The 12860-nt window shown below is 37.1% G+C and overlaps 1 protein-coding gene across 2 annotated transcripts in view; it reads right to left on the bottom strand.

The window, feature by feature from the left end:
- RAB8B (RAB8B, member RAS oncogene family) overlaps positions 1-12860 on the bottom strand; it is a 44374-nt gene that overhangs the window by 6410 nt on the left and 25104 nt on the right. For both annotated transcript variants that reach the window (XM_044980227.1, XM_044980228.1), the window contains exons 2-6: positions 11361-11421; positions 5391-5451; positions 4117-4194; positions 2956-3045; positions 1856-1921 (exon numbers count right to left, since the gene is read on the bottom strand). In XM_044980227.1, the coding sequence (XP_044836162.1) occupies positions 1856-1921; positions 2956-3045; positions 4117-4194; positions 5391-5451; positions 11361-11421 (356 nt within the window). The remainder of the gene's footprint in view (positions 1-1855; positions 1922-2955; positions 3046-4116; positions 4195-5390; positions 5452-11360; positions 11422-12860) is intronic.

Below are 12860 nucleotides of genomic sequence, written 5' to 3'. Positions count from 1 at the left end.
AGGGCTTAGAACTGGAGACAAGGTTCTCAAGGGAAAGAATGGGAGTGATTATGTATCAGGGAGCTGAGGAGAGGAAGCATGCATTTATAAAGGAGAAAAAAAGTGACAACACAAACTGAGTTCCATACATGATTCACTTATTAACAGAATTAAGTATTACCTCTAGAAGTTAAGTGGTTGGAAATAAGATTCAAGATTTACACATTATATTTGAGTCTGACATGTCTAGGCCAGCTATGTAATAAAGATGAGAGGAAAAACATGAAAATTCTAAAAAGTTACTCAGGCAGCTAGCTTGGCACTCTGGCTCTCGGTGCCAATGTATTCCCTGCATTTAAATTATGCAGAGTAGGAATAATGATGAAATTGCAGGATGCTCCTGACAATTAAGCAGCAAAAAAATACCACAGTGGGTGAACAACTGGAATAAGGGATATGCTTTTATCTAAAGTCCACTCCTTATTATCCACTATTTAATGTTACTTTTATTCTCACAATTCTGAAGACCATTACAAACAAAAAAGCACTGGTATAGTGATAACCTTAAATAGGTCAAACACTATCCCCAATGCAGGACAATGAAAACAGAAATCTATTCTAGCTATAAACTATATACACTGATTTCTCAATTTACAAAATTACTTTAGTGGTATCCTATATCAGTTGAGCTATTTTTAAAAATGCACATGTTTACAATTGTGGAAATTAACTCAATGCTTATTGAAGCCTTAAACAAAAAAGTGCGCCCTCCCTTTTCATATACTTTGGAAAGCTTTTAGAACACAGTGGCCTCCAGAAGAGAGAATTTACCAGCTGTCCTGCCTCCTATGTTTTTTTTAAACCTTCAACCAATATTAGTTTTAAAAAACACTCTAAAAAGATTTCTATATGTCATGACTAGTGGCTTAAACGTACAGATCTGTTAATGACTAGACACCTGGAATGAACGGATAGCTTAATCCTCCCTAAAGAAAGCATCAAAGCAACTACTCTTGGAGTCCTTACTGTCTTAAAATTACCTAAAAGAGGAAAATAAGTTATTTTGTGTGGGTCTATATAATCACTGCTGTGTGGGATTCTCTGGCAATTCAGCATTGACAGACCCAAGCTTCATTTCCTTTCCTCAGACCTTTACAGGAAGAGGATATCTGTGCTGGTGTGGTCCACTCAGTGAGTTCAGCTCATAACTCTATTTGCAGCAAAAAATATATAGTTGTCCTGCAGGACGGCAATCATAATTTAAAAGTAGGAAAATATTATAGTAAGTGAAGCTATATGACAGCCTGACATACTTTGAGCTACTCTTTCAACTTAGTCAGCAGACCAACTGCTAGCCAAGATATATTTGGTCCTCTTGGCAAACGACAGGGAGAAGATGCATATGTACGGCGTATATCCAATAATAATATGAAATCTCTCTCTAGGAAAGAGAAAATACTAGTGTACTGTGGTAGCACCTAGAGTCCAAGACCCTACTGTACCCTAGTACATTTTATACACTGTATAAACGTAGAAGTCTGTTCCAAAAACCATGCACAATTTAAGTATCTAGACACCTTTTAGTTACTAGTAAGTGTACGACTATACTATCCGCAACATTAATAAAAAGTCACTATTAACACCCATCTACAAATGTAGAAATATTACCAGAAGACATCTGGTGATTTGGATGCTACAAGGACATACTCAAATAAAGCAAAATTGACAGCACATGAAGACACAAGAGCAAAGTGGTCAATACCACATTATGCATCAGGTCAGAAAAGCTAATAGTTAGAAATCACATTGCAAGCAACACTAGGCAACAGTATTTAAGTTGACCCCCAAAAAAAAAAAAATGTAATTCCAATCTTACCTCTTCCACATTTATGCTGGATTTTGCACTTGTCTCCAGAAACTTGATTCCATAATCTATTGCTAACTGGAAGACAGGTTTTAAAAAGTTTTGGTATTTATAAATTAAATTTGCAAAGTGACAAGACATTTTTAGGTCAGCTAATAATGGAGCAGTGGCTCCATTAAGGGTGTAACCAAGTTTATATCATAATCCCAAATTTACTTTCTTTGTCCTGGAAAAATGTTAACATTACCTTTTTACTGAAGAGCTGTGTAGCATTTAATGAAGGACTAAATCAACAGTTGCTATAGACGTTTGAATAGCTCCTACAGAAATTGAGAGAATAGCTTAAGGGTTTTCTGAACATGGTGGACCAGACCTTCTGCTGGTGTAAATGGATGTAGCGGCACTGAATTGTATCCCCACCACAGAATACTCCCAGAGGCAGAACCGGATGTAAATCTTGTCTATTCTGTAGCTTTTTTGAATTATTGTATGGAAATCACTCAAGTTAAAAAGGACTTTTCCTATCTATACCAAAAGTTTAATTAAGAAAAAAAGTCAGACTACTATTAAGACATTCATATGCAGGTGTAGATAATCCTACTAGTGACCCCTAGCCAGTATCACAATACTTGGATTGTGTAAACTATAATTTCATGTGTGCAGCCTTACTTCAGGATCCTTAGAAAGTGTCCCAGAACATCAAAACTACTAACTTTACCCTTAGTATGGCTAATTTAACATTCATAATTAGCAATTGCAAAAAAGTCTGATTCAGAGAATGATCAACCACAATGCAATTAAATGACATCCTGATCATCATCCTTTTCAGGTTCCCTCAAAAGGAAAGAATTGTGTTATCATAGGGAAGGCCAACATTTAGAACATATCACTTGAGACGAGTACTGAAGCTCAATTGGAGTCCATATATTAAGTACCATCTTAAAAATAGGTTGACATCCTAGGATGAGTAGAAGATTCTAAAGAATAAAGGAGTTCAAGACTCATTTTGTTTGGTGTTGCTAAAAGTAGAGTAGAAGAAGCAGCATCATTAGGAACAGTAGATCAGAGAAAAAGAATTCTTTACTAAAGAATTTAGTAGTCCAAAAATTTACCTTCTCTCCTTTTTCTTTTGAGACTTGTCTCTTTTCATTCATATCACATTTATTACCCAAAATCATTCTTTCCACATCTGAAGAGGCATGCTGAAGGGAAAAATAAGCTCTTGTAAAAGCAGCATAGAGTTAAAGATAAATCTTCACCTATCAGAAACAGATCCTCACATTAGACAATAAGAGCTCTAATAAAACCCTAATAAGGGCATCAGTGGGGAAAGAGAAGAATAAACTTTTTGAAAGGCTTAATCAAGTATTTTTCTTAATTTTGAATGTCTAGGGCATCAGCATGTAGATGCTTTGCTTGACTTCAAAATGAAGTTATTAAAACAAGACTGATGTTTACTGGCTTGCAAAATGGTCACAAATTGCCTGATTAGATCAGTGTGCTTCCATTCTTGACTAGAGTGGAAGGCTTTTCTAACCCTTGTCACCAGTGACCAGTCTGATGTGATGGTATTAGAAGTCTCCTTGGGAAAGTCCCTTCTTTGCAAGGTCCAACAGTTAAACGTAACCAGAGAATGGTGGCAGGTTTCTTTTCTTGAGAGCAAGTAGAATAAATTTCTGTCACCACCAGATTAAGCCTTATTTTGCTTGGATCTAATGCTCAAGGCTTCCTATTCCCAATTTGTTTAGCACTGCCTTCAGATTCAAGTATGGTCAATGTATTTGCTATTCAAATAACTTACAAGGTGAGGGAAAACCAACACACACAACTGAAGTTTAACATAAGACCAAAGCCAAAATTTGGACAACCAGGTATTGAATGCACACAAGCAGGTAAATCTACACTTAACACTACCAAAGTAGTGTTAGGCATTTCTCAACTTCAACAAGAGATACTGAAAAGAGTTCGCCTTCTCATCTCTTCAAAGCAAAGGTTAAGGTAAAGGCACCCACTGGATGCAAGTGGTTTTGAAATCCTTGCTTTGCATGATCATTTTTGAATGAAAGTCTCTAAACTTTCCTCTTTCCAGCCCATGGTAAACCAGAAAGCCACCCTGTGCTCAAGGACGACTGCTCTGGTTTACATCCATTCTAACTTGGGTACACATATACACCCCTCCCTTGAAAGAAAAGAAAATTGCTCGGATGTTGGTTATTGCTTTGGAGAAGTTAGAGAGTATCAACAGATGCAGCTTATTTTCCCCAATCACCTACCTCTTCTATGTTCCTTATCCAGTTTTTAATGTTGTCAAAAGACTTCTCATTTGTGATGTCATATACCAGCATAATTCCCTATGGGTAAAAACAAAAACAAGCTAATCTTAATATTAGTTTAGATTTGATGTACACATTGCTTGTTTGTGGTTAAAACTCCTAAAATGTCAGTAAGCCACATGTACCTTTATAATTAATGGCCCTTTCTGAAGATTTTATATGATCTCACTTAGATTAAATTTTGAATGGTCTTGACCCAATAAATATCCATTAATTGTCACCAATTGTTTTTAAACATAGCATAATTATGCTCTTAATATTAAGTTACAACTAGCTAAACTATGATCAGCAAGAATTTGTAAATTCTATAACTAAAAGGCAGCCAGCAGTTGGTCTTACTAGAAAGAAAGGTTGTGATCACCATAAAGTAATCATGACCTGATATCCTGTTTGTCTTAAGTAAGCCATGTTTACAACATGTATTTCAGTGCTCATTATGCATCAGCCCACCTCTCAAAGGGCCTGGGAAAAGCTTTTGTAAGATTCTGCTTGCCTGGGGCAAGTAGCTCTACTTAACAAATGAGTAGAGTTTCACAGCAAGGCTGATGCTGAATGCTGTCAAAGCAAGTCTGCTCTTCCATAGCTGTGTGTATGCACGTGCATCTCCCTATAATATGGTGGCAGTAAAGTAAGTAAAACCAGACAACTGCACTAATGCCTGACCTAGGATGTCTCAGTGATGGTATGTTGTGCATAGCTCTGTCACGTATGGTGTGTCAAAATGTAAGGAACTATTCAGAAGTCAAATAGTTGACTAACTAGAATCAGTAGCAGTTGCACTAGAGACAGTATATACTTGATCATGTCTGAATCTAGCTGCTGCATTCTAGAGCAGCTGAAGGGGGGACACAGCAGGAAAACCAACTCAGTCAAATGCACTTTTAATATTAGCAGACATATCACCTATCCTGCTATCACTTGAGACAAGGAAAGTGTTGTGATTGTATAAAAACAAGATTCTCAAACAAAACTTGGTGAATTAAGCCTTTTATATGTCCACAGAGAGATTGTGACTATATACAAGATGGAGGGGCAGAAAACTGGAGAAAAAGACTTCACAGAAAACAGCAATGGTCCCGAAATAATCTGTTATCCCCTACCTTTGAGTTATAATTTCTCTCCAGCAAGACAGCTTGAACCCTTTAAACCTAAGGAAGCAAACTAATTATGATTTTAGTCACACCTGAACAGATACACTCTGAACACTCACTCACCATGGCTCCTCTGTAGTATGCTGTTGTGATTGTGCGGAATCTCTCCTGACCTGCTGTATCCCTAGAATTTGGTGAAAATAGACACTTGTTTGTTTATTGTTTTTAAACCTTGTTTTCACTACTTTCAGAGTTCATAAAAAACAAAAAGGTAATGAATGTGTTGATACTCCTAGATAAAAAGAAAAGTACCCTTTAAAAAGTTAAATAAGTATATCTTTCTCCTTTGTGCTCAAAAAGTTACCAACAAACCACTATACTAAGATTGATATTTATGAGGGGAAAGAGTGGATAAGAAAAAAAAAGATTTTTTTTTAAACTGGATTTTTTGGATAAAATGCTTTTTGAGGAAAAAACTTCTCTAAAGATAGTTTTAATTAAGATACATTATAGCTCAAAGATATCTCATCATGGAATAGGGATTATAAATTCTAATTCTGTAGTAAGAGACAATATATTCATGTAATGTTGAAGAAAATTTGTATAAATGAGTTCCAATAGTTCATGGATTAGGGACCCAATCTTATGGGGTTTCAAGGGCTTCTGTATAGATTATTTAAATTAATCTTTCTATCTACCCATGGGACTCAGAGCTCAGTCTAGAAGATACCATCAGAGATGCTTAGTTTTACAGTTCTCAAACTGTGGATTTGTGTCTCCAGAGAGAAAACATTTTTTGCTGTTGTTAACAAGCATGTTAACTAATTAAATAAATAATATATAGAGGTGAGAAATAACAGACCTCAACCCTATTGTCCCTCTGCAAATTTGTGTACAGAGTCAATCCTTTACCTCTCTCTAAAGGTGCAACGTTTCTTCTACTCATTGAACTTTGAGTGTTGGGGGCGGAATAAATCTGGACAAGGACAAGAAGTCTGGAGATAAATGTGAGAAAGGAGGGACAGGCAGTAGAAACAAAAATGAAACTATTTGGGCAGCATATGCCAGAAGTCTTGAGTTCTGAGTGTAGCCTTCATTGATTTGAGATCTACCATACCATTCCCTCACTAGAGGGGAAGACTGATAATGGCAGCAATCCGTAAGAGAGACCCAGTTTGGGAATATTTTAATGAAGTTCCTCTACCTGTGGGTAAGACATGCCTGCAAAATGCAAAACAGTGCAACAAAGAAACGCAAGGCCAGTTGCTCGAATGAAACAACATCATGAGAAGTGTTCCTTCTCAGGAGGAAGCTGTGTTGGAGATGATGAAAGGAACATGTCTGAACATGCAGGATCTTCAGGTTGGTAAATTTTTTTATTTCATACTTCTTTCTTAAGGACTGCCTGTCTTCCTTCTGGACTATCCTTGAATCATCATGTCTGAGCAAAAAAATATAGTTGTTACTCTTTGGTACTATCATTTTAGATGCAGTTATGATAAAAAATAAATAGCTGAAATAGGCAGATCTTCCTTTCACAATTTCACCTTTAAAGTAGTACTGAGTGTCAGTGAATGCAACGAGTAAGTAATACTAAATGAGCAATATGGTAATAATTAACTAACTACATTGACTTATTTTGTTTAGGAGAATCCATCCTCAACATACAGGATTCTGAAGACTATCCACCTTCAAGATCACCATCATTTTCTATAGTTTCAGAGTTATCGGCCAATGATAGTGTTTCAGTCACATCATGTATGTCACATAGCCACAGTATATCACCTGTAGCAAAAAGAAAAACAAAAACTCCATCATCCAGAAACAACCATAGATAAGTTTGTGATAAGAACCAGCAGATTACAAAAAAGGGTAACTGATGAAAAAATTGCCCGGTTTGTTTATGCAACAAACTCTCCTTTCCGTATGATTGAGAACCCACACTTCATTAACATGGTTCAGTCATTAAGATCAGGATACGGTTCACCCAACAGAGTAGATGTCGCAGGCAAATTGCTGGATAAAGTGTATGAAAGAGAAATCGAGCAGTGTGCAAAAGGTCTAGAGGGTGAAATTGTTAACCTGAGTCTTGATGGGTGGAGCAACGTCCACAATGATCGTGTTGTATGTGCTTGTGTAATAACATAAGAAGAGAATGTTTTCCTTACAGAATCAATCAATCGATGCATCATGAAATGCACACACAGCAGAATACTTACAAAAAGTAGCAGTAAAAGCTATAACAAACTGGAAAAAAATAATCAAATGTCTAGTACACAGCTTGGTCACAGACAATGCTGCAAATGTATCCAAGATGAGAAGAAATTATTTAGAAGAGAGTGAAGAGAGTCCCAAGCTAACATATGGTTGCGCTGCTATTTGATGCACCTCCTAGCCAAAGACTTCAGTATTCCAGAAATAAAGGCCAATGTTGTTGAAATTGCAAAATGCTTCTGTAACAACCACTTTGCAGCAGCTGCTCTGAAAAAAGTGGGAGGAACCAAGCTAATTCTCCCACAAGACATGTGATGAAACACAGTAGTGGACGGTTTTGAGCACTATATCAAGAACTGGCCTAATATGACGACAGTGCGTGAACAAAATTGTGAAAAAATAGATGGCACTGTCACAGCCAAAGTTCTCAACATTGGGCTCAAGAGAAATGTTGAACACATGCTGAGTACCCTGAAGCCTATTTCTGTAGGCTTGACCAAAATGCAGGGAAATAGCTGTTTTATTGCTGACGCTGTTTAAATTTGGAAGGAACTGAGTGAGATCTTAAAAAGAGAAATATGCAGTGACAGAGTTAAATTACAAACATTAAAAAAATGAATGGGACAAGCACTATCTCCAGCTTTCAGAGTAGCAGCTATGTTAGTCTGTATCCGCAAAAAGAACAGGAATACTTGTGGCACCTTAGAGACTACCAAATTTAGTTGAGCATAAGCTTTCATGGGCTACAGCCCACTTCATTAGATGCATAGAATGGAACATATAGTGAGGAGTGATACAGGAGGGCCAGGGAGCAGTGGGAGAGTGGTAGAGGAGAAGTACAAAAGCCCTAGGCTAATGAAGGCATGGTTCCCTGTAGACTAGGGAGGGTTGCTACAGGTTAATTGGAGCACCTGTAGTCAATTAAGGCCCTGTTAGTAACTTAATAAAACCCCCTGCTTCAGGCAGTCAGGGGAGAAGGAGGAAGGAGAGAGGATTGGAGGTGTGCTGTAAGACTTGGAAGATCAGAAAACTGGAGTAAGAGAGACCCTGCACCAGCAGGGGAGGGAGACTCCCTCCCCCAGTATTTAAGGGCCAAAGGTACCCCACCCAAGGGGGAAGAGGGTAAGAACCCGCAGGGGTTGAGAGGCGACGGGGCTCAGAGTAAGGAGCAACCCCAGACCTGTCCCCTGCTTCGCTCCTTTACCACCTTCCTGGGCCACTAGTGGGGCCCTCGGTGCCTCAAGAGCAGGGAGCAAGGGGTGGCATCTTAGCCCTCCGCCAAGAAAAGTGCAGGACCCACCATACTACATTGGCCACCTTGTCACAGGAGCTATATATACACATACAGAGAACATGAAAAGGTGGAAGTTGTCCTACCAACTCTAACAGGCTAATTAATTAAGAGAAAAAAAAACCTTTTGTAGTGAAGTTCATTTTCTTGCAAATATTCTCAATACTCGGTACCAGGGTCAAACCTTAACTGCTGAAGAAGAGGAGTTGGCTATGACATGGACATCCAGCAATCATCCCTCCATAATGCCAACTATAATAAACTTCTGAGCTAAAGGTGAACCATTCAAGAAATACATGTTTGCTGATGTTTAAAAGAAAGTCACACCAGTAAACTGGTGGAAATGACTTAAGTACTTGGATTCAGAGACTGTTGAAGTGATAATCTCACTTTTAACAGCAGCAGCTTCTTCTGCTGGTGGAGAAAAAATATTTTCTTCCTTTGGACTAATTCATTCCAAATTGAGAAATCCTATGGGACCTGAAAAAAGCAGGAAAGCTTGTTTTTCTTTTTCAGATTATGAACAAACAGGAAAATGAAGGTGAAGATGACTGAGTTAGCTGTAGAAGCCAATATTTTAAGTTTCTCATGTTGACCTGGCTGTCCTAGTTAAATGATTTTTTTTTAAACTATCGACTATCTTAGTTAAAAACAATTAACAAAAAAACCCTCATTTTAAAAAACTTGAATGTTTACTAAATTCAAAAATTAATATGCCTGTTTTGTTAAAATTGTATGTTTGCTGTTGAAGAAAAAAATCCAGAATACATAACGTTGTTTTAGTTAAATAAAACAATTTACATGTCTGTCTGGTGACGTTGTCCTCCTAATAAAGCATGGCAAGAAAAGCCTCCAAATATTAATGATTAGTCTGTTGAATTGGAGATAGTTCACCTCCCAGTGACTTCATAAATATCTGCTTCAATTACCTTTAGCAAATGAAATAACCATTCATTCATTTTCTGATATAGCTGTAAAACTAATCTGAAAAGTTTTCCAAAAAATCCCTTAAAAAAATGTACCGTGTACCTTCTAAAAACGAAGCCTACATCTCCGAGTTGTGAAGAATATGTATTAAGGTTATAACAACCAGCAAGAATGCACTTTTATGTAGAAATCCATGATTAAATCAAGTCTTCCTGACTAGTGATTTAAATCAAATCCACTCTGGGAAATAGTAAAAGGAGAAATCAAATTTTCAGTTAAGAAACTGACACAGCATCAGTCAACTGAGGCTCAGTACTGCATGGCCCTGCTTACAGTAACAAGTGTAAGCAATTCTTCTGAGGCAGATTTTATACATTTTAGCCCTGTATTAAACAAAAACATGTGCCCCAAGAAGTTACTAAAAACAAATATAGGATAGGCCAATTTAATGCAAAATTAAGTATTAGAACCAATCACCATAGGATAGCAGTCAGTATAGTATCTTGGATGCTGCTTCAAAGAATCTGGCCATCTGAGGATAAGACCAGTTCTGACTAGTGAGATCAGGAAGTCTATGAATGTCAATCGCATCCAGAGACAGCTAAATCCCAGATGTCTGTGGAAGTCTGCTGGCTGATTTCTCAACACTGTATGGATATGGATAACAGTTGGACACCAACAGATAAAAGAAGGTTTAGCTATTTAGTGATTATGATTTTTGATTACATGCAAATGTTAAACCACTGACACTCAGAAATCAGTGTTTCGGGAGCTAAATTAGCCATCAACATTACCCAAGAGAGACACAGTAGTGTGAATTAACGGTTTCATTTTCTATAATACTATATAACTTATTTTCTGTGAGAATAATATAACTAATTACATTATCAACTTGCATTAAGTTAACAACATAGTAAAAGCACCGTGACTGGTTAATAATTAAAGTCACAGTGTTTGAATATCATGTGCTACAAAGAGCCACAGGCAACACATTAAAAAGCCACTTGCGGCTCACAAGCCTCAGTCTGAGTATCATTGTGTTAAACCAAGTGTCAGAAAGGGCTCATTCCAGCTTTGCCCCCCTTAAAATATATCAGCAAGCCCCTGCTATTTTAAGTGGGAAAAACTGTTGTAGCATTTTCCAGGGATCATCTGTTAGAAGTCTGCCGGCACCCATCTGACAATTCCCTGAGATGGCATGAGACCAACACTGGTGGACACCAGTCCTTCCTTCCCCCACAACACAAGAACTTTAGACAATCCTCATTTCCCATTATGCAGTCTGACTCCAGGCACCAATACAACAAAAAAAAAAACCCTAGCAGCTCTCGCTACTTTGTCTATGATGATGCAGTTAGGATCTCTCTTGCCTCTGGAGTAGCAAAACCCTTTAAATGCAGTTTTAACAACTTCCCTTTTTATCAGGAGCATTCATAGTCATAACTAAAAAGACAACTGACTCAATGTGTTCGCACACGCACAAATGCTATGAGAACCTTTGCTCCAAGAACAAGGTGGCAATAGCTATCGTGTAGAGCTTACCACCAGTTTTACAGCTTCTCCATCACTATCACACTGTACTGCCCATGAGTAATTTAGCCTGACTGAAAACTTATTTTATTTAATTGTATTAATTTTATTAATTGTATTGCAATACTTACCATATTTGTAGCTTAATTTTCTTTCCATCTAGTTCTATTGTTCTGATTTTAAAATCAATTCCTGGCAAAGAGAAAAACATATTAAGTTTAATGACAAAAGGAAATAAATATTCAATTTGTTATTGATTGCTCTGAAATAAAGTACGGGTCATGGTAGGCAAGCAGTAAAGAGTTTGAAGCTGTTGCTCTTAAAATTACTACGCTGAATTTGTACAGAAAACCAGACACTGAAGTTAATGGTGATATGCTAGTTTACACCAGTTCAAGATCTCACCCCAAGATCCTTCTACTTATTTATACTGTAGGACCAAAGCTTTCAGAAGTAGCCACTAATTTTGGGTGCCCAATTAGAAAGGCCCACTGTCAGAAGTTTTAACTACCCTGAAGTTTAACCAGAGACCATGGGAGTCCTGGGTGCTCAACACTGCTGAAAAATTAGGCCTTACAGTACCTCAAACTGGCCTTCTAACATTAGTGGCTACTTTAGAATGAAATAAGCCCAAACTTTCAAATCAGAAGCTGCAATAGAGGGGAAAGGCACTTCATAGCCAAACAAAGGAAAAAAAGTGTTACTTTTATCTGCAGACCAAATATATAGGCTGGTCCATAAATGAGGCCTATTGCAATAGATCATGGATATTTATATATTATACACATTTCATGGATTTTACACACACACACAGTATATAAAAGCACTCAACGCTCACTTTTCAAAATTTTACCCTACGTCTTGTTTTCTAACTTAAGTCAACCTCACAAATGTAGTAAGGAAATGTTACATTTAGTTCTGTAGTTACAAAAATAAAATAAGTTGCATTCACTGAGTAAAACTGGCAGTAACTCCAATATAACTTATGGGCAGAATTTTCAAGATCACCTATTAGAGTTTGAGAATGTAATTATGAAAACAGATCTAGACATTAAGACCATGATTTCCAAACTGATTAGTGATTTGGGCATCTTGGTTTTTGGATGTCCAACTTGATAACTTAAGATAGCTTGATTTTTCTGATAGCACCAAGCACCCATCATTTGTAAGTCAGAATTCTTTTAAGTCTGCTACAGTCCCTAGATTACCAATACATTTTGAAAATCATGGCCCCATTTCTTTTCCTAAATAAATTACCAACATTTAATCATGGTCTATGATCCACATGGATTTTCCTCTAACATACATTTGACAAGAGCCATTTAATGGACAACTACATTTAGTGAAGAAAATTCTGTTTCTAGCATCAAGGGCTTATATACAGCTAAAAACAGGAAGTGACAGCATTTTTTATATTGCAATTGAGTTTGAAGAGGACACATCAGTATACAAATGCATGAATCACTTGAACTTTGACTTACACACTCAGGAGGTGGAAACATTTTGATTTAATGAAGATGCCATCAAATTTCAGCTGTCCAATATCAGGTGCAATGAAGTGAGGATATGAAATTTAAAGCAACACTAGTTTGTAAGAATGTATGTTGTCACTACAAACACCACATTAATAT

Source organism: Mauremys mutica, chromosome 11, assembly GCF_020497125.1.
Source record: "Mauremys mutica isolate MM-2020 ecotype Southern chromosome 11, ASM2049712v1, whole genome shotgun sequence".
In the NCBI taxonomy this organism is placed as follows: Eukaryota; Metazoa; Chordata; order Testudines; family Geoemydidae; genus Mauremys; species Mauremys mutica.
The sequence above is the reverse complement of the archived record's forward strand: the minus strand, read 5'-3'. Positions and strand labels throughout refer to the sequence as shown.